This window comes from Monodelphis domestica, chromosome 3 (genome assembly GCF_027887165.1).
Source record: "Monodelphis domestica isolate mMonDom1 chromosome 3, mMonDom1.pri, whole genome shotgun sequence".
Taxonomy (NCBI): domain Eukaryota; kingdom Metazoa; phylum Chordata; class Mammalia; order Didelphimorphia; family Didelphidae; genus Monodelphis; species Monodelphis domestica.
The window spans coordinates 81,277,853-81,299,429 of record NC_077229.1 but is presented as its reverse complement, the minus strand read 5'-3'; the positions used below and the strand labels follow the sequence as shown (position 1 = coordinate 81,299,429).

Sequence of the window (21,577 nt, the reverse complement as noted above, 5' to 3'; positions counted from 1 at the left end):
TGACACCCAAACTGAATCCTGAACTCCAGATGCAATAAATGGAGGGTAGGGTGAGCTGGGCAGGAGCCGTTGTTACCGAAGAGTGGATGTTTTGCTATCCTCCACACTTGCTGTCTGGGGGTCTCAGAAAGCACAGCAAAGCTATTAGCGCACATACTTCAGTGTGATTGTCTCAGGAGGTTGGGCACTTCTCTTCAGAAGTCATACAGTGGGCAGCTCGGTGGACTGAGAACCAGGAGAAGTCCTGGGTTCAAATCTGCTCTTACATACTTCCTAGCTGTGTGTCACTTAACCATTGCCACTCTTCTGCCTTGAAACCAATATACAGTACTGATTCTAAGAAAAAAGGGAAGAGTTTTTAAAAACTATAAAATTATTTTGTTTTTAAAAATAAATTTGATTTATTGATTATCAATATAAGTTCAATAAATCAATCTTTTTAGCCAGCCCTAGTCCATTTGGATCTTTAGAATCTCTGACACAGTCTGTTTTATGAGCTAGTGGTCAAAGAAGGGAGGCAGTCATCAGGAGACCATTTATTTTTAGAAACCAAAGTGCAACGAGTCTTGGGTATTTCCATTTGGGCTGCAGAGGGCTGTTATTTTCAAAGTCCACACAATGGGTTCAATGGATCATGGGGTCATTCCTGAATGTATGTTGTAGTTTGAGACAGTTAAACTCCCTCATTTCCTTGGGGGGTCTGGAATCATAGAATCTCTGAGTTGGAAGGGACCTCATCTTTTCCAAACTCATCTCTCTTCAATGATACAAATGATGTAACCTGAGCTTTTCATGTAAACTCATTATTCCTATCCACATAGTCAGGCAGCATTAGATTTGGAGTAAAGAAGATGAATTCAAATCTTGCCTCAGATATTTATTATCCGTGTGACCCCAAGTGTTGGCTTGATCTCTCTTTGCCTCAGCTCCCCCGTCTGCAAAATGAGTATAATGACCCTCCCAGGGTTGTTAAAAGGATCAAATGAAATACCACCTGTAAAGCGGTTTGTAGATCTTCGAGTGCTATAGAAAGGTTAGGTAGATGCTCCATCCTAACAATGCACAGATACTTAAACGATGCACTGAATACTTGGATGCTTCCACTGAGCAATGATTTCTTTGACATGGATACGTTCTCCAGTGGTGCTGACAGTAGTGAGTCCATTCACTGTCTGATCCACTCTTGTCCTGGGGGTCCACCTAGTGTGCTGGAGACTTTCTTTGGGTCTCCTGACATGGCACGGATGCCTGTGTAGCAAAAAGGCTGCCCTCTGGGTAACTTTAGAGAGAGCTCTATGGATCCCAGATTACCAGAATTCCCAGAAGAACGCTGATGTTCAAAAGAAGGGTTTTTGTTACAGGATAATTTGGGGGTCATTCGAAGCTCTACAAGGTTCCCCAAGGCAATCCCACTATCTCTCCTCCTCCTCTTTCTCCTCACTTCTGGGCCATCTGTCTAAGATAACGGATAGAACAGCTTATGGGTCATCCATCAGGCTGCACATTAGTCTGGACAACAGGCAGTCTTCTTCCATTTATTTTTTCCTGTGTGACTATTTAGCACAAACCCTTTTGAGTGACTCCAAAATCCTGGCTCCAAGTCTTGCCCTCTCATTTAGGAGAGTCTTCAATACACTTATTCATAACACATCCAAGGCTCTTCAACATCCTGGGGCTTGATAAAATTAGCACAAGGTCATTTCCACACAGGAGCATCTGGAGGACCTCACCGTCTGTGGGGCATCCTTCTTCCATCTGGACTAAACATTGGATGGGCTCCATGACAGTAGCAAATGCCTCTGGAGAGCACACATCTCCCTGTTTTAATGCCTTACTTAATATTATGGATAGGGGGTTGTTGAACAAGATTATTTCCATTATTACAACTTTCAAACACAATATGTCCATTGGAGAATCCATGTTGAGGAAAATAATGAATACAAACATGCTCCCACTTCAGACATTCACACATGGAAAAACAGTGACACCTCTTCATCGACATGCTTCCCTTAAGACTCTAAGAGGACAAAGATCATAAAAACTGACCCACCCGGTCAGAACTCTGACCCATTCCTTCAAGGACTTTATTCTGACTTTGTAGCACATGATACTACTGAATGCTATTTTTTCCCTGAAACTCTCTCTTTGATTTTCATGACGCTAAAGTACTGATGTCTCATCTTACCATCCCTGTCTCCTTCTCTAGCTCCTTTTCTTTCCCTTCTATTTGTAGGGATTATTTAATCTTCTCTTCCCTCCTCCCCATCTCCCAGGTCCCAAGATGACCTTAACCACTCTCACAACTTCATCTCTTACCTCTGTCAATCAATCAGTATTTATTAATCACATCTACTATGTGCTAGGCATTGTGCTAAGCCCCAGGGATATAAATAGAGGTAAAAGACAATCTCTGCTCTCAAGGAACTTACAACCTAATGGGGAAACAAGGAGCAAACAAATATATACATTATTTAAAAAACTGTACTGTCTATCTTAGAATTGATATAAGTATCAGTTCCAAGGCAGGTGAGAGGTAAGAGGTGACTTGTCCAGGGTCACACAGTTAGGAAGAGTTTGAGGTCAGATTTGAACCAAGGACCTCCCTCTCTATCCACTAAACCACCTGGTTTCCCCACAAACAAATATATACAAAGCAAGCTCTGGACAGGATGCACAGAAAATAATGAGCTGATCCCCAAACTTCAGCCCCAGCCTTGACCTGCTCCCATCCATAACCTCTGTCTCCTGACCACAATTTGGATGTTTTACTTCTATATCAAAAAGAACACATCTTTAGTTCACATCTTCTTCCTCTTCTTCACCTCCTTATAATTTTCCCTCACTGCTCTTAGTTTAAGCCTTCTGGGCCCACTCAGAACGAATCTAATCCCACTTAACCATGGCAGCCCTAAAGATATTTGAAGACCACATCGTGTCTCTACCGGGTTGTAGCCTTAGTTCCTCCAAATGATCTTCGTAAAAAACATCCTTTTGTCTCCCTTTCCTGTTCTGGTGTCTCCTCTGGTCAGAACCCTTGCCAAAAATAGGATCCTTCTACCTTCTTTACTCTGAATAATAATAATGATAATAATACAATTATACATACATATTTCAATTTATATTATATATAAATTATATTATGTATTTAATATATATAATATTATATATTTATATATAAAATTGCATTTTTATTGCATATTTATCCTCCTTTCAGAGATCAAGAAACTGAGGATTATAGGATCAATCTAAGCCCCTACTTTTACAGATGAGGAAGTTAAGGCACCAGGAGAAGAGGTGACTTGCTCATTGTCTCACAGGCTATGACAGAAACAGGGTCTTGAATCGGAGCCTCCAGACTTTTTTCACTGACAATGCTGCTTGCTTCTCAGCCACATCCCAGAGAATTTAAGAGAGGCTGAGACTGGCTCAGAGACCCCTGAACCGAAGCAGAGACTAGAGATTTCCTAGTTGAATCTCTTCATTTTATAGATGAAGCCCCAAGAAGAAAAGGAACCATTTAAGAATACACAGAGGATAATAATCGCTAGTATCTGTAATAATAGCAAACATTTATATAGCACAAGATTTACAAAGTGTTTTTATCTCATTTGATCTTTTTTTTTAAACCCTCACCTTCTGTCTTAGAATTAATACTATGTATTGGTTCCAAGGCAGACAAGTGATAAGGGCTAGGCAATGAGGGTTAAGTGACTTGTCCAGGGTCACACAGCTGGGAAGTCTAGGAATACTGTGTATTAGTTCTAAGGCAGAAAAGCAGTAAGAACTAGGCAATGGGAGTTAAGTGACTTGCCCAGGGTCACACAGCTTGGAAGTGTCTGAGGCCAGATTTGAATCCAGGTCCTCCTGACTCCAGGACTCTCTTGCTGTCCTTTTCTTTCTCTGCCTCTTCCCTTCTGTCTCTTGTCTCCCCCAGACCCTGGCCCCAAGAGGCAAGCACTTCTTGTCTCTTACCTCAGAAGTTATGCCTGTCTCCAGCAGAGCAGCCACCACATACGCTGTCAGAGAAATCTTCCCATGGATCCCACCCTAGAAACAACACACAATAGAAATGAACCCTCTGTTACCCTACCCTGTGCATGTATGTGCCTAAGGCAGTGCATTTAGTGGCAAGCAATAGCTGACATTTCTGTAGTCCTTTAGGATATGCATTTTAGATGACATCTAATTAGATATATCATCTCGTTTGGTCCTTACATCAACCCTCTGAGGTAGGAGCTCTTACCCCCATTTTACAGATTGCAGAAACTGAGGCAGAGAACAATTGGGACTTGCCTAGAGTCCAACAACTAAAAGTGGATGAGGAAGGCCTGGGGCTAGTTCACTATCCATTCTGCATCTAGGGGAGCTGCCTTTGTACGCTTCAATAAAAAGATTCAAAATGTATTAAGCAGAGCTCAGGTTCCAGGCTCAGGCTAGACCAGCCCCTGCCCTCTAGCGAATGTGTCTATTAGTCTGGTTGTGCCTGGCTGTGTCCGATTGTGTCTTTGTGTTGCTGTATGATTGCGGTCTTTGTGTGCTTGTATTTGTCTGTCTTTAGGTATATGCGCGTGAGTGTCTTTGCCCTTTGCTGCTGTGATGGGGCTGGCTGGGGCTCAATCCCTTTCTGAAACTTGACTTAGCCCCGGGTCAAACACCCCGCTGTCCCCTGACCAGCAGGAAGATTCCCTGGCTCACGTTAATGCTTAGATGTTCAGTGTCAGCATTTAGACCTCAGAAATGGGCAATTTTTACACACTGTATTTTTTTTTCTGTATTATTTTACTGACTGTCTAGACTTAAGAAAGCTTAATGCAGATGAAAATAAAAAGAATGTAGGCATGTAGCATCCTGCCTATCCTCCCCACACCCCGCTGCTCCAGCCTGATTGTTAAATATTTACTAGCATGCCCCTCTAGGAACATTTTTTGAGCCTAGCAGGAGGATAGTATAAGGCTTAAGAAATGAAGCTGCCTCCAGATGACAGGATTAGTGACTCTAGGATGATGGTGATGAAGAAGATAACTAGTTTGTTTTTTTTTTTAAACCTTTACCTTTCATTTTAGAAACACTACTGTGCAAGGGTTAGGCAATGGGGGTTAAATGGCTTTTCTAGGGTCATATTTCTGGGAAGTGTCTGAGAGGCCAGATTTGAACCCAGGACCTCCCATCTCCAGGCTTGGCTCTTAATCCACTGAGTTGCTCAGCTGCCTGGATAACTAGGTTTGTTTGTTTTTTTTTAGACCCTTTCCTTTTGTCTTGGAATCAATACTGTGTATTGACACCAAGGCAGAAGAGTGGTAAGGGCTAGACAATGGGGGTTAAGTGACTTGCTCAGGGCCACACAGCCAGGAAGTAACAAGATTTGAACCCAGAACCTCCTGTCTCTAGGCCCGGCTCTCAAATACACTGAGCCACTCAGCTGCCTGGATTTAAAACAGTGCTTGAAGGTTTTCAAAGGGCTTTACATCCAGGATCTCATTTGAGCCTCAAAGCACCACAAACTTTGGGGACAGCTAAGGAAGGGCTTAGATTGCCTTAATGATTCCCAAGAACAGAGTCCAATTGTCAGAGATGGAAGGGACCTCAGGACCTTGGGCAAGTCACCTAACAACTGTGACCTTCAGTTGTCATCACAGGAGAAGGATAATACCACGGGAGGGTCATCGCAGGGATCAGAGGAGTTTAATAAATGCTTGTGGATTTGACTTGTTGACTTGAGATTATTGTTGTGCTTACCTGGATGTCTTTGTTCAATATTCTTCCCATAGCAGGAAAGGAGCCATCTTCTTTCTGATGCTGAATGATCCAGTTCTTGGCAGACACCAGCTCCTTAGGATCAATGAAAATAAACCCCCGTGACTGGGCAAAGGACTTCAGGACAAAAGCCGTTAGCCTAAAGTACACCAAACGTAGACGTTTCAGTACAGAGAATCAAATAATTGGCAAGTGTTTATTAAGTGCTCACTACATTCCAGACACTGGGCTTTGCTCTGGAGATACAAAGACAAAAATGAAATCATTCCTGGCCTTAAGGAGCTTCCAATTCATTCTTCTGACAGACGTGCACATAGCTATGTAGGCACACATAGCCTGGGCTTCTCTAGACATGGAGATGTATTGGAAAGCCCTTGAGAGCATGCCTCATTCTAACATGGCGCCCACCGTGTCCTCTACCATATGGGTTGGGGTAGCTACCTTTGGTTGGCTGTCTGCACTTTTAAAACTGGTGAAACCAAGCTGTTCGCTCTCTCTTCTAACATCTTTTCAGCTTTACTCTCTTCAGCATCTCCCATCTACTGTGCCCAGTGTGGACACCATGAAGTGAACCAATGGGAAGAGAAGGCACATTTTCCCCCACTCTCTCTCTTTTCCTCCAGTTCCAAGAAATGGCCCTGGGGGTGGCTGTTTCCATTTTGCATTGTATGTTCTTGAAGTTTTCAGTGCCAGAAGTAACCCCCCACAGGACCTGGTAGAACAAGTCCTGGAGACTTTGGAGCCAGGATTGCAGGTAGGATGATCCTGCTGTGGAAGTCCTCAGAAGCCAGGGTAACTGGGACTCAAGCCAATGACTACAGACTTGAAACTGGAACTATCACAATAACAACTGAGCTAAACTATGACCCCAATTCCTTTCCCCTCCCCAGAGATGGCTGTAAAGGGAGGAGGAGGATTATGCCACCCATGTGGTGCGCGAAGTAAGTCTACATATTTGTGATTATCCTTTTGAAGCAAGTGTGCCCTTTTTAAGGGTTTTTGCTTACACACACACACACAGGTACATTTTGGGGCACAGTCAAATTGTAAGGCAGCTAGATGCTACTGTGGATAGAGCTCTGCGCCTGGAGTCAGGAAGACTCATCTTCATGAGTTCAAATCTGGTCTTAGACATTTACTTACTAGCTGTGTGACTCTAGGCAAGTCACTCTACTCTGTTTGCTATTTGCCTCAGTTTCCTCAACTGTAAAATGAGCTGGAGAAGGAAATGGCAGATCATTCTAGTATCTCTGCCTAGAAAACTCAACTGAAGTCCTAAAGAGTCACATATAATTGAAAAATGAATAAACAACAACAAAAATTTTTTTGGCAGGGAGGAAGACTAGCCTCTAGAAGGAATAAGGAAAGGATTTATGTAGGAAGGGTCACTTGAACAGGGTTTGGAAGGAAGAAAAGGATTCTAAAAGGTAGAAGTGAGGTGGGAATACATTACAGGCATGGGAGAGTCAATGCAAAGACACAGATAGGATATGGAGTTTCATGGAGAAGGAATAGTTGGACTGTAGAGGAAGAATGAAGGATAAGTTTAGAAAGGATGATTGAGGCCAGATTGCCAAGGGCTTTAAAACAGAATGGAGGCTATCTGGAGCCATTAGTTTATTGTGTAGGGGTATGAAATGATCAGCTTCCACTTTAAGAAAACCCTCTTGGCATTGGATGGACTAGAAGTGGGAGACATTTCAAATAACCAATCAATAAATATGCATTTAGCACTTAGTATGTGCCAGGCAGCTAAGTTGTGAAGTGGATAGAAAATTGGGCTGGGAATCAGGAAGACTCAACTTCATGAGTTCAAATCCGGCTTAGACACTAGTGTGTGTGTGACCCTGAGCAAGTCACTTAACCCTGTTTGCCTCAGTTTACTCACCTGTCAAATGAGCTGGAGAAGGAAAGGGTAAACCACTACAGTATCTTTGCCAAAATCCAACTGGGGCCATGAAGAGTTGGACACAATAGAAATGACTCAACAGCAAAATATGTCAGGCAGTAAGTAGGAATATGAAACAAAAGTTGAAATAGTCTTTCTTCTCAAGGAGTTTATAATCTAGAATAGTGTTGGCAGGGCTTTTGAGTTCAAGTGTCCAAAGGGCAAATTCAAGCTGTCTGTGAGCCCCTTCCCCCCTTCCCCCATTAACTGAGAAAGCCCAGGAAGGAAGTGCTTGCTTTGGGCGGCTGGACAGAGGGGTGGGGCATGCAAAAAATGTCCTCTGGTGCTGGGAAGAGGGGGAACAGAGCAGATCCCCCATGTTGGGGGCTTTGCCAACACCGGTTTAGAACACACACACACACACACACACACACACACACACACACACATCCAAAAGAGTTACAAAGTGATTTTGGGGGAAGGCATTAGTGGCAGTGGCTGGGGGCATCTGAAAAGGACTCAGGTGATGCTTGAGCTTAGCCTTGATGGAAGATGGGGGTTCTGAGAGAAGATTCCAGAGAAGGGGGCAGTCAGGACAAAGGCTCAAAGACAAAAGAGGAAATATGGTGGACGACAAACAGAAAGTGGCCAATTGGGCTGAACTGCAGGGAAGGTTACTGATAACAGTCCAGGCCAGAAGCCATAAAGATCTGAGTTAGAATGGTGGCCAAAGGAATAGAGAAGGGATGGATGCAAGAGAGGTCATGGAGATAGAAATAACAAGATTTGGCAACCAAATGGAAATAGGGGATAAAGTCAAGTTAAATGGTAGTCTGTGAACCTTGGAGACTGCAAGGAAACAGGATTTGGGAGGGAAGTTGAATTTTGGATAGATTGATTTTGATATGTCTATGAAATGTCCAGTTTGAAATATCCACTAAGCAGTTGTTGATACTAGGACTGAAGCTAGGAGAGAGACATGAGCCGGGTCTTGTGGAGAAGAGAGAAATTACAAGAAAATGCATGCAAAGGACAGAAGCTGGAGATGGGTCAGCTGTCAGTCAAATGAAGATTGCTTTTGGAATGTGACCAGGAAAAGCAGTTCAGAGCCAAGCCAACGGTGACTGGTTTGAAGACTTTGGGTTTTCTGGCTAATCTGAAGGAAGAAGCTGTTTTTATCTCTGGGACTTGGGATAATCAAGCTGGAGGTAGCCTGGCTGATTTGAAGGCAGCAGAAGAAGAACAATAGTCCATATATCTCTCTGACTTGCTCTGTTTCATGGTAGTGATTGAATTGCCATTTCTCTCAATATCCTCCAACCTAACACTCATTGTAGAGAATAGGGATATCCCACCCCTCTTACCTCCATCCTCCACCCTTGTCCTGTCTTCCCCAAATAAACTCCCTGTTTGACAAAGAAGATTATGAAATATTTCATTGAAACCTCACAGCTCACACTGAGTGACTTGAGGAAGACTGAAGAAGGGGAGAGGGGAGGCTGAAAGGCTTTTGAAGAGGGAGGTACAAAAGGGAGGAATTTAGGCAAAAAGAACATAACTATTTGATTCATTAGTTATCTAGTATCCATCAAATATACCCTCAAAATATCATCTATTACAGTCTGTAGGACCAGGAATTATTTTCATAGAGTATAAATAAAAAATTTTGTACCCTTGGACTTCATCTCCCAGCATCCCTTTCCCCTCATCCTTATGTTTGCATTTGTTATATGGGTATATAGTTCTGTAACTGTCCTAGCGCTCTCTCTTTTTACTCTGAGAGTGAGGCTGGGTGAACTCTCTCTCTTTTTCCCTAGCCTTTTATTTTCCTTTTTGCTTCAAGTTATTATTAATAAATCTTATTAAATATAATACTTGGAGCATTTTGAATATTAATTTTTAATCTTACAATAGAGAAGATAACTAAACCCATGGGAACTAATGAGATAACCAAAAGAAAGAAGGTAGAGAGAAAAGAGGACTAGCAGAGAGAACACTCATTATAATATGAATTTCCAAAAGGCAACAAGGCTGGATGGATCTGCCAGGAATGTTGAAGGAAATTCTGAAATGGAAGAGGTGGGGATGGTTGAACTAAATAATGTCTCAAGCTCTTGTCTAACTCACGGAATCATAGAATGTTAGAAGAGGATGTTATCTCACAACATAAACAGAATATCTGAGTCAAAAGGGATCATAGAAAACACACCACAGAGCGCCAGGGCCAAAAAGATCCTTACAGACTCAACCTCTTCATTTTACAGGTAAGAAAACAGAGGGTCAAGAATGGAAAGTGACTTGGCCACAGTCACCCATCAATCTTGCTGGAGCCATCCCCCAACCTCTCTTTCAGCCCTCTTGCCATCCCTTTCAAGGGATAGTTTTTTCTTTTAATTTACAAGGGAAATCTTCCATTTACAGATATTATCAACCTTTAAAAAATGAACTTTTTAGAGTTCATTCATGTGAGAATTTCACAATGTATGTACATTCGACGATCATAATATGGCCTCATAGTTCCCAAACTTTCTCAGTTGGGTCCTGGAGAGTTTGGCTCATTCTCCAGGACTATAGTCTTCCCCTCTGGCACCCTTGGGAATTCTTGGTATCATTAAACAAAGAATTTATGGGGGGGAGGCCTGCAGACTGCTGTATTTCCATGTCCTTCATGGGCTACATTTCTTTCCCTGAGGCAATGAGAATGAGAAGTGAGTGGAATACTGGAGCTGAAGTCTGAATTGAAATCCCACTTCAAACTCTTCCTAGTGGTGTGACTCTGGACAAGTCACTGAATCTCTCTCAGCCTCAGTTTCCTCGTCTATAAAATGAGGGTAATAATAGCACCTACCTCCTCGGGTTGTCATAAGGATAAAATGAAGTTGTAAAGTGTTGTACAGAACTTTAAGTGCTACATAAATGCTAGCTATTATTGCTAAGATGATGATGATGATTATAATTTTGACTTTAATAATAATAACCTTCCCATTTCTATAGTAATAGGAAGTTTACAAAGTATTCTTCTTACCACAACCCTAAGAGAGAGGAAGTACAGGGATCATCATGTCCATTTTCCTGAACCAGAAACTTTGTGTTACTTGCTTATATTCCTTCAGTTAGTTCCTGTAAAAGCTGGCTGGGTTTTGAACCCAGGACTCTTGGCTTCTCAGTCCCACACCACCACTCAGCCAGCTTCTGTGTGTGGGCATGTATGTACACATTCGACCACACAAGGCAGAGAACTAGTGTGTTCAAGTTTCATATGTGGGGAACAAAAATCGAGCCCTTCCCAATTCAAGTGACCTTCCCTCTCCCAGCCCACATGGTGTCCCATAGCTCTTGACTAATACTGTGCATTCCAGCCAGCTGTGTGGGTGTCTTATCCCCAGCTGGACTTCCAATGAGGAGAGGGACTGTGTCTTATCTAAACGTGGTATCTTTTCCGGGGCAGCGCCCCAGACTCAGCACATAGTCAATATCGAATAAATGCTTCTTGTTTAAATGTGTATTTGTAGTTAGGTGATTTCCCCTAACTGTCTTCAGGAGAGGTACTTCATAGGAGGGGAATCTGCTGGGTTGCTATTGGGATGTATCAAAACAAAACATACAGAAATAATTGTTTAAAATGAAATCCAGGTGTTATAGCTGAAGAAAAAAGATGGAGCTAATTCAAAAATAAAAAAGACCTCACAAAACGAATTGAATGCGTTCGACCAAAGACAGAAATGTTCTCAATCTGATCTTTAGCTTATCTGTGTCAGGCTACTGAAGTCCCAAAGCAAGGCAATGGAGTGTCTTTGCAATGAGGGAGAGCTCTGGCCTCTTTTCCACCCATTGACTTATCAGGTTTATCCGTCCCCTGAGGAGGGGAGGGTGGGCGGCACCCTGCCTGGCAAGACATTTTTTAAGTGTTAAGTAATTGTATATCACAAGATTTCATATCTAGGGATTGAGCGGAGCCAGATCTTCAATCGAAAGGAAAGTTCATTATATCAAAAAGGGATGGAGGGAATTGTCATTCTCCTACGTTTGGCACTCCCAGGGGTCAGTGACCAGAGTGGCCAGAGTTCAATCTTGGCTCACTAGCACTGAACCCCTTTTGCCCTTGATTAAAGAGTGATTTTGACTAAAAAAAAAAGGGATGGAGCCATGTCATAAAGGCAAATTCCCCCCAAAATAAATTCTGACTCAGAGAAAACAGCACAATTTAGAACCAAGCAAGGCGGGGGATGGGTGGGTGGGTTAAGGGGGAAGATGGCCCAAGGGCTCAGCTGTTAGGGGGCCCTACCAAGCAAGGAAGTGTCAAATCCCACCCTGAGCAGAACAGATGGGTCTCCTGTTAATGGAGCATTTGGCCTTAAGGAAATGTGCAGACTGGAGCCAAATGTTTATTTGGCTTTGGTTGGTCAAGTGATTACTCACTCTGATGTGGCAAGGAGGACTGTAATTGATTTATGCTGTCATGCCCATCTCTTGTCCCTTTCAAACCCTGTCATGATACCTAGAGGAACTCAAAGTTTATAAGACTCAGTTGCCTCATCTGTAAAATGGGGATAACCTCACAGGATTGTGGGGAAGGATAAATGTGATAAGATGGGTAATTATCATTATTATGATATAAGAGCAGAATTGGGTGATCTCTGGGGTTTCTTCCACCCCAAAGGAATGGAGGCCATGAAGCTGGGGCCCAAGTCACAACGTACAAGTGATCTCTTACTTTGCCAGAATTTGGGCCAGAAGAAAAGATTCCAGTATCATAAAGAAGTCTAACAACAATAATAATAAGCTATGTTAAGAGCCCTTTTTGGCAATTAAGCTATTAAATGTGGGGTTTTATTGTGCTTCCTGTCATTCCCACTCTCTCACTTATCTTCAGTCTCTCCCTGTCTACTTGTTCCTCCCCTACTTTCTACAAACATGCCTATGTCTGTCCCATCCTCAAAAAACTTTCATTTGCTCCTACCATCCGGGCTCTCATCATCTCCTACATCTTCTGCCCTTTGTGGCCACTCTTTGGAAAGGTCACCAACAATAGGTGCCTCCATTTTCTCTCTTCCCTTATAATCCAGCTCCCAAATTCATCATTCTACCAAAGTGAATGCTCTCCAAGTTTCCAAATCCAATGGTCTTTTCTTGGCCCTCATTCTCCTTGTCCTCTCCACAGCCTTTGACACTGACTACCCTCTTCTCCTTGATTCTCTCTTCTCTCTAGGTTTTTGGGACATCACTTTCTCCTGCCTCTCCTCCTCCCTCTTTGCTGGATCCTCCTCCAGATCATGCCTTCTCTCCATAGTGACCCTCAGGGCTCAGTCCCAGGCCCTCTCCTCTTCTCCCTCTCTTCAGCTCACTAGGTCATCTCATCAGCTCCCATTCTCTATCCTGCCCTGACCTTGGCTGATCTCTAATCTTGCCTCTCCAGCTGCCTTTCAGATATCTCCAACTGGATGGCTAATGGATTCTTAAATTCAACATGCCTAAAATAGACTTCATTATCTTTCTTTCTAAATAAACTTCCTTTCTCTTAACTGACCTATCACAGTCAAGGGAAACTCTTCCCTGGACTTTTCTCTGAGGAGTCATTCTCATCTCCTCATTATATCTCACCCTCATTTCCAAGCTGTGGTCAACACCTGCTGATCCCATCTTTGTAGCATCTCTCAAACACACCCCTTTGTGTCCTCTGATATTGCCTGCAACCTCATCACCTGATTGCCTGGACTATTGCCAGAGCCTGTTGGTAGGTCTGATAATGCCTGAATAGGAAGGGACTAAAAAAAAAAATCCTACCTTCCATCTTAGAATCAATTTTGTGCATTGGTTCCAAGGCCGACCAGTGATAAGAGTTAGGCAATGGGGGTTAAGTGACTTGTTCAGGGTCACACAGCTAGGAAGTATCTGAGACCAGATAGGAACTCAGGACCTCTTTTCTCTAGGTCTAGCTCTCAATCCACTGAGCCTACTAGCTGCCCCCAGGTAGTTTTTTTTATACCTACTCATAGTATTGGGCTCAGAGTATAAGAGCAGGATGCAAAGGAAAAGATGGAACAATGAAAGAAGAGATGATTGATGGGTAATGACCTTTGGTAGCAGAGGATCATGGGAGAGAAGAATGGACCTGGAAGAGCTTAGAGAGGAACTCTGGGCTTTTGAATGGGGGTCTCAAGGTGGCAGGAAGCACTTTTCCTTGCTAAAGATTTGTCAAGAGCCAAGGGAGGATTTTCAAGAGACTAGCCCTGGGACTTCTCCAGAAGAGTGATTTGTGAGATTTAAAATGGTTGAGGTCTTAAACTGTAGTGATTAAAATGGTGGAAGATATAAATTGTGATAGATATAAGAGAGGGTGAGTTAATTTGACCGCAGAAATATGTTTCACTACAGTGTCTTGGGTTTTAAAATCAAATATAAGGTGGTCGCCAGGGAAATATTCCCAATTATTCAAATACCCAAGTCAATTGGGTTTTATAGAGATTTTAATTAACAATACAAATGAGTAATCAAAGAAAGAGAGAGAGAGAGTAAGAAAGGAATAAGTATGAAGGACCTCAAGCCAATATGGCCTAGACCTGAGTCTTAAAAGAGAAATCAGTCAGTTTTTTTAACACTCACCACAAGGTCTGACTAAACAAGGATACTAGTGACACCAGGCCAGCTTCCTTCCTCAAAGAGTCTTCCAGCCAGAGATTGTTTCAAAGGGCCTCTCTCAAGAGCCTCTAGAGCTCCTACCCCAGAGGGACAGAGCCCCTCAGAGGAGCTCCTCAAGGAGCTCTCCTTCAGAATGAGATTTCCTCCAAGAGCACTTCTCCTCAAAGAGATCTATCTCCAAGGAAAGAGCCCTCAAGCATCAGTCCTCAAGGAAATGAGTCTCTCAGAATGAGATCCTCCAGAACGAGAATCAGAAATTGAGATGCCTGAATGAGATCCAAGCTCTTATTTTTAAGGGCAAAATTTCCTCTGTCACCTCCCCTAAGTCCTTACATCTACCAATCACTGTAGATGTTTCTAAAGGACTGCCCATTTTGAATTCACAGCTGAGTAGTTTTAATTTCTTTAGTAAGTCAGGAGAAATGCTGCTGTGTCGACAAATTTCATTAAGAAAAAACCTCTGAATAAGTTATCACCCTTTTAGGTTTAAGTAGTTTACAAGTTGCCCCACCTTTATAGGTACTTAGTATCCCATTGTATCAATTCTAAAACAATCATGACTCAAAGAACTTCCTGTCCCTCCCATAAGCATGGATCAAAGTACTTTCATTGTTTAGCATACAGTTTTCTGTCCTAAAGCAGTCTTAAGTAGGGTGGAGCAGGGACACTCCCATAGCTAGGAGCCCCCACACTCAAGTAGAGTTCTCACCATCTGCTAGGGAATTTTTTTAAGTAGAAGATTCCCCAATGGGGGAAATTTCCAACATTCATAAGTCTGAGAAATTTTAAGGTTTACAGATTCTACATTTTAATATCTCTGACAACATCTATAAAGAGATTTTTGGTTTCTTCGGACCTGAGAGGGTCTTGGACTCTCTGCCAGAGAGCTAGACTCTCTCTCTCCCTGTCTACTGCATCTGCTCTACAGTTCCTTGACCCTTGTAGTATTTAATTTAACTTGAGAAATAGTGGGAAGGGGAGGTGAAATTCTGTCTGGCTTTGAAACTGGGTTCAAGTTTCAGATTAAACATTTGCTAGCATTCAGTCAATAAATATTTATTAAATGCCTACTACATGTTAGTCATTGTGCAGAGAAAGGAGCTCATAGGCTAATGGGGGAAAACATACAAACAACTACGTGTAAACAAACTAGATACAATCAGCTGGAGATCATCAAAAGAAGGAAGGCACTAGAATTAAGGGGGATCTAGGAAGGTTTCCTGTAGAAGGTGAGATTTTAGCTGTGTGACAATCTTATCTCTCGGAGCCTTGATTTTGTCACTGAAAAATGAACTGATACTTGTATGATCCACCTTGAGGGCTACTGTGAGAAAAGTGCTTTGTAAATGCTCTAAAAATGACTATGGCAGTTAGGTGGCACAGTAGATAGAGCACTGGAGTCAGGAAGATCTGAGTTCAAATTTGACATCAGACACGTATGGGCTATATGACCCTACACAAGTCACTTTACCTGTTTGCCTCAGTCTTCTCATCTTTGAAATGAAATTTAGAAGGAAATGGCAAATGATTATAGTATCTTTGCCAGGAAACCCCCAATGGAGTTAGAAAGAGTCAAATATGTCTGAAACAACTGAATAACAACTATTACTACGTCCAGTTCCATGTCCTTCAAGTTTAACAAGGTATGTTTTTCATGACCCAAAAAGGCAGGTAGAACAATAATATCATTATTATCCCTCTTTTACAAATGAGGAAACCGAGCCCAAAGAGCCCAAGTGTCCATCAAGGTCACACAATTACTATTAAAGAGCAGAGCCAGGAATTGTCTTAGACATGGACACTTTCCATGACACTCTAGGGACACACATTTTGCACTTTGGAAAGATGCCCATTCACAGTGTAAGTCCCTATAGTTTATCCCACTAAACATCACTGACTTCTGGCCCACCCTTCTCATTCCTTCCTCTTCCACCCCCACACACAAACCCTGGGGAAAGTCATCAGTTGCATGGACTTGAAGTGAGCTTATGCCCAAAGTGGACAAGGAAGTCCTCTTCAGTTGCTGTGCCTTTTCCCCCTCATGGTCACTGCCCAATTATGTGCCATGATACTAGTTTTCAGGATTTATAAAGATCAATGGCCTGCTAATCTGTCACAAGTCACAGGAGTCTGCGTCAACTTCTTTTGATAGTTAAGGATCTTCATCCCTACCTCTAATCCTCAGGAATGTTTTTGTTATTTATGTATTTATTTTTGGTAAAGATATTTTATTTTCTCAATCACACATAAGTTTCCACATACGCTTTTTAAAGTTATATGATCCAAACTGTCTCCCTCACTTCCATTCCTCCCCATCCCTGGAGCTGGCAAGCAATTTGATCTGGGTTATATGTGTATTATCATGTAAAATATTTCTATAGTGTTCATTTTTGTAAGAGAATAATCATATAAAACCAAAACTCCAAAATAAAAACAAAATAAACTAAAGTGAAAAATCGTATATTTTGATCTGCATTTCAATTCCAACAGTTCTTTCTCTGGAGATGGACAGCATTCTTTGTCATAAATCTCAGAATTTTCCTGGATCATTGTATTGCTGAGAGTAGCTAATTTGGTTGATCATTCTACAATATTGCTTTTACTATGTATAATGTTTTCTTGGTTCTGTTTATTTCACTCTGCATCAGTTCACGTAGGCCTTTCCAACTGTTCATCATTTTTTATAGAATATAGTATTATATCATCAACATATATCACAAATTTTTACCCATTCCCCAGTTGAGGGACATCCTTCTAATTTCTAATTCTTTGCCACCATAAAAAGAGCAGCTATAAATATTTTTGTACAAGTAGGTCCTCCCCCCACCTTTTTATTTTATTTTTTTTATTTATTTTTTATTTTTATCTCTCTAGCATACAGACCTAGTAGTGGGTAGACATGAATGAATTGTGATCTGTACGTGTGGAGGAGCTCATTCACTAACGAGATCACAGAATCATTCAAGTAATCTCTTATTGATGTTAAAAATGGACTGTAAAAAAAAAATGCACGTGGGTGGCTATAAGGGCCCGTACTAAGATGGTACCAGAACAAAAGAAAGAAAATGGGTAATAATTATAGCTAACATTAACAAGTGACTGTTTTGTGCCAGGCACTGTCCTAAGCACTTTAAAAATATCACATCATTTGATTCTCACAACCCTGAAATGATTGTTCCTGGATTTGTCCTCTGCAGTCAAATGGAACCAATCTAATCCCTCTTCCATATGACAACACTTAGAATCATTGATATGGAGATGGAAGGGATCTTGGAAGTCATCAAGTCCAACCTTTGATTTTACAGAGTAGGAAACTGAGCTAAGAGAGATTAAGAGAGACTTGCCCAGTATCATATAGTGTAAAAATTAAATTATATCTCTAATAATAAAAATATTATATTTTATGAGGTTTATTAAGGATCATTAGAAATTAAGGAATAAAGAAGATACAAAATTTAAAAAAAAAAACCACATGCCCATGGCTGATTATCCCTTTTAAAATCTCCTCACTTAGCTTACCACTATACTTGCTGCATCATTTGCAAAGGAAGAGAGTGTGGGAGGAGTAACTGCCAGTTAAATACCAATTGTGATCTTGCCAACGTGGAGACTCAGGAGAGATTATAGGGAATTCTGGGAAATACCAAGGACTCCTGGGGAATGAAGTCTAGGGTTCAAAATCTCCATTTTTACAATAGCTAGTAAGTAGCAGAATTAGGATTAGAACTTTTATTGTTTGACATGTTAGCTATGCCTCCCAACTTTGTGGCATCAGCGAATTTAACTGACCTAGTCCCTATGCCTTTAACCAAATCATTGATATAGTAGTGGTGGTCTCTTGGTGACCGAGAATGACTATTGTCTTTGTGAATTAGCAGGTCCAAGATCCCTGAGGCACTCTAGTAAAGAACTCCATCCCAACTAACATTGCAGTATTAGTGACCACTAGAATACCATGGTTCTAGTCATTTAATTTCCCTCCTTTGGTGTCATCTTTGTCTCTTCACTCTTACCCCCTAATCTAATCAGGTATCTAATCAGTTACCAAATCTTACTATTTCTCTCTTCCCAACATCTCTTGCATCTACTCCCTTCTCTTCATTCACATAGTCACCAATCCTCATCACTACTGGCCTGGATCTCTTAGCTGGTCTCCCCGCCTTAAGGTGCTCCTTGAGAGTGGGGGCAGTTTTACTTTATTGGGGGGGGGTGTCTGCAGAACCCAGCCCAGTGCTCAGTACACAGGAAACATGTAATAATTTATTGCTGAGTGATTGATATTCTGAATACACTTATTCAACCAGTTCAGAAACTATTATATTACTGTCTAGTCCAACTTTCCTACAAGAATACTATCAGACACTTTATTAAATGCTTTACTAAGATGTTTGTTTAGTATTTCTCTCTCAAAAAAAAGAAGAAGCTTAATTATGCATGCGTGACCTATTTTGGATGAAGCTGTTCTGCTTCTTTGAAATCATCACTTCACAGAATTACGGAATCTGAGCGTCAGAAGGGACCCCAGCAGCCTTCTCATATGAGTCATATCTGAAAGGAAGCCTCACTATGAGATATCTGACAAGTGGACATCCTTTGGTCTTTGGACCTCTAAATTGGGGGAGTTTCCATCTCTCCAGGCATCCCACTCCATTTTGGGACAGCTCTCATTGTTAGGAAATGTTTGCTGACATAAAGACTAAATTTCCCTCCACTGATTGCTCTTGGTTATGTCTTCTGTGGCCAGACATAAATAAATAAAATAAATCTAATCCCTCCTCCATAAGATGGTCCTTAATATCCTTGAATCTAGCTCATATCCCCGAGTCCTCAGGGGGTGCTCAGTCCACCAATCTAAACATTCTTAATGTCCTTAGCTGATCTTCACATGAATTCAAGGTACTTTATCATTCTGATAACCCTCATTTGGACACTCCCCAGGTTATCTGTCTTCTTTCTTTTTCCTTCTTTCTTTCCTTTTCTTTCTCTTTCTTTCCTTCTTTCTTTCTTTTTCTTTCTTTTTCTTTCCTTCTTTCTTTCTTTCTTTCTTTCTTTCTTTCTTTCTTTCTTTCTTTCTTTCTTTCTTTCTTTCTTTCTTTCTTTCTTTCTTTCTTTCTTTCTTTCCTTCCTTTTCTCTTCTTTCCTTCTTTTTCTTTCTCTCTCTCTCTCTCTCTCTCTCTCTCTCTCTCTCTCTCTCTCTCTCTCTCTCTCTCTCTCTCTCTCTCTCTCTCTCTCTCTCTCTCTCTCTCTCTCTCTCTCTCTCTCTCTCTCTCTCTCTCTCTCTCTCCTTCCATCTTAGAATCAATACTATGTATTGCTTCCAAGGCAGAAGAGCGGTAAGGTTAGGCAATGGGGGTTAAGTGACTTGCCCAGGGTCACACAGCTAGGAAGTGGCTGAGGCCACATTTGAACCTAGGACTTCCCATCTTTAGGCTCGGCTCTCAATCCATTGAGCTACCCAGCTGCCCCCCTCAATATCTTTCTTAAACTGTGACGCCCAGAACTGCAAAGTAGTCAAGAAGATATCTAATGAGATCAGATACTCACTTTACTAGACCTTCACTAATCACTGATTTGATGATCTTGTCTAGGATATTCCTAGGAACTGAGGTCAAAATCCCTGGCTTATCATTTTATAGACTGCCCTTATGTAATAAGGGAATTAATTGAATGGTAAATGATAACTAAAGATCAAGGCTGTTAATATTCTTCCTTCCTTCCTTCTTCCTTCCTTTCCCCCTTCTTCTTCCCTCCCCTTCCTGTTGATTCTCCTTCTGGTTTCTCTAAATCAACTCAGGGTGAGTTTATAATGTCTCAAATAAGATTCTCTTTCTCTTCTCTAAATTAAGTAAGGGATTTATTGGGAAGAAAGGAAATATAAGAAATGGAGGGAAAGAGGGTTTGGGGTTTTTCTAATACTAGAATGTCTTAGGTTGAAGGATGGTGGAATATAGTTCAATTTGGGAAAATGAGTTGACAGGTCTGGAAGTTCAATCACTCTATTACAACAGAGCAAATCAGAGAGAGCTGGACTTTGACCTTTTTTTCTTCTGTCTTCAAAGCCAAGAGATCCTTCTCCTTTCTGTCTTCCAAGCCAAAGACATAACAGACTTCAGTTGGTCTCCTCCCCTTCCTCCAACTGCTCCTCCCAGTCACATTCCAAACAGAATGCTCTCGTTTGAATGACAGGTCATCAGTCTCAGCTATTCCTGCCTTGTTGCAAGTTTTCCCAATTTCTCTCTTCCACACTTATCCCTTTCTTGATCATCAGAACTCTTGCCCTCACTGGCTCTGCAGTATCTCTGTCTGTCTTCCCAGTCCTTCAGATATCACTGACAATATCTTAGAAATACTTTCCATTAGTTCCTTTGAGGATATGCTCCATCTGGACCTGGCATCTTAAAATCGTGAAGGACAACTATGAGCTACCATACTAGCTCCTGATCGATCCACCCCTCTTAGCCATATTTGTACGATCACTTCTAATGCAAAGGCCATTTGATTCGACAAAGAAAACAGGAGCAGCCAAAAGCTAAGCAGTTCTGACCTCTCTGTTGTCAGTTAACTTGGCACCTATTTGATCCTCCTCTTTAAAAATGAAATAAAACCCACCGGCCTCAAGTCATTCTGAGTGTAATGGGGCAAGGTTGGGGTGGGGAGTAGTGAGGCGAGGTTCACCACCTTCACTTCCAATCAGCTGACCTAAGTACATTTTTTAAATGAGTAAATAAGATTGACTAAGCTCTGCAATCCCTTTACCAAGTGAAAACTCCTTAATTGGGCCAAAAAGGGAGCAGTAATTGGTTCATGGGGCAAGTTAACCAGTGGGGAAAACTTAGCAAGAGCTTCTCTAGCAGCAGATCAGTCTAGGGGCAGAAAAGATTGAGACAAGCCCAAGATGAAGAGTTAATGTCTGTCTGTCTCCTTGTCTGTCTGTCCTCTCCTCCTCTCTCTTCCTCTCCCCTTTCTCCCCTCCCTCTATCCTTGACCTTTCTCCTTGTCCTCTATCTCCTTCTATTCTATCCTCCCTCCTCCAACCCCCTCAAAAGCAACTTTCCACGGATGGCATGACAAAAAGAAGTGGTGGTTGCAGACACAACAGAAGCATCAATCTAGGAGCCAAATAGGATATTACATCAGAAGAGAACCTCCTGAGGGTTCCAGAAAGGGCAACAGAATTTAAAAAATCCCTGGCCCCTAGGTTTAGCCTTGAAAACCCAAGAAGAGAAATCAGTTGACCTGTGGAAAATCAGACAGTGTGAAAAAGAAGATGAAGAAGCTGCTGCCCCTGAGTCTCAT

The 21,577-nt window shown here is 41.8% G+C and overlaps 1 protein-coding gene across 3 annotated transcripts in view; it reads right to left on the bottom strand.

Annotated features, from left to right (window-relative positions):
• Positions 1 to 21,577, bottom strand: part of CPAMD8 (C3 and PZP like alpha-2-macroglobulin domain containing 8) — a 181,068-nt gene that overhangs the window by 45,238 nt on the left and 114,253 nt on the right. For all 3 annotated transcript variants that reach the window (XM_056822282.1, XM_056822280.1, XM_056822283.1), the window contains exons 28-29: positions 5,737 to 5,893; positions 3,973 to 4,047 (exon numbers count right to left, since the gene is read on the bottom strand). In XM_056822282.1, coding sequence (XP_056678260.1) covers positions 3,973 to 4,047; positions 5,737 to 5,893 — 232 coding nt within the window. The remainder of the gene's footprint in view (positions 1 to 3,972; positions 4,048 to 5,736; positions 5,894 to 21,577) is intronic.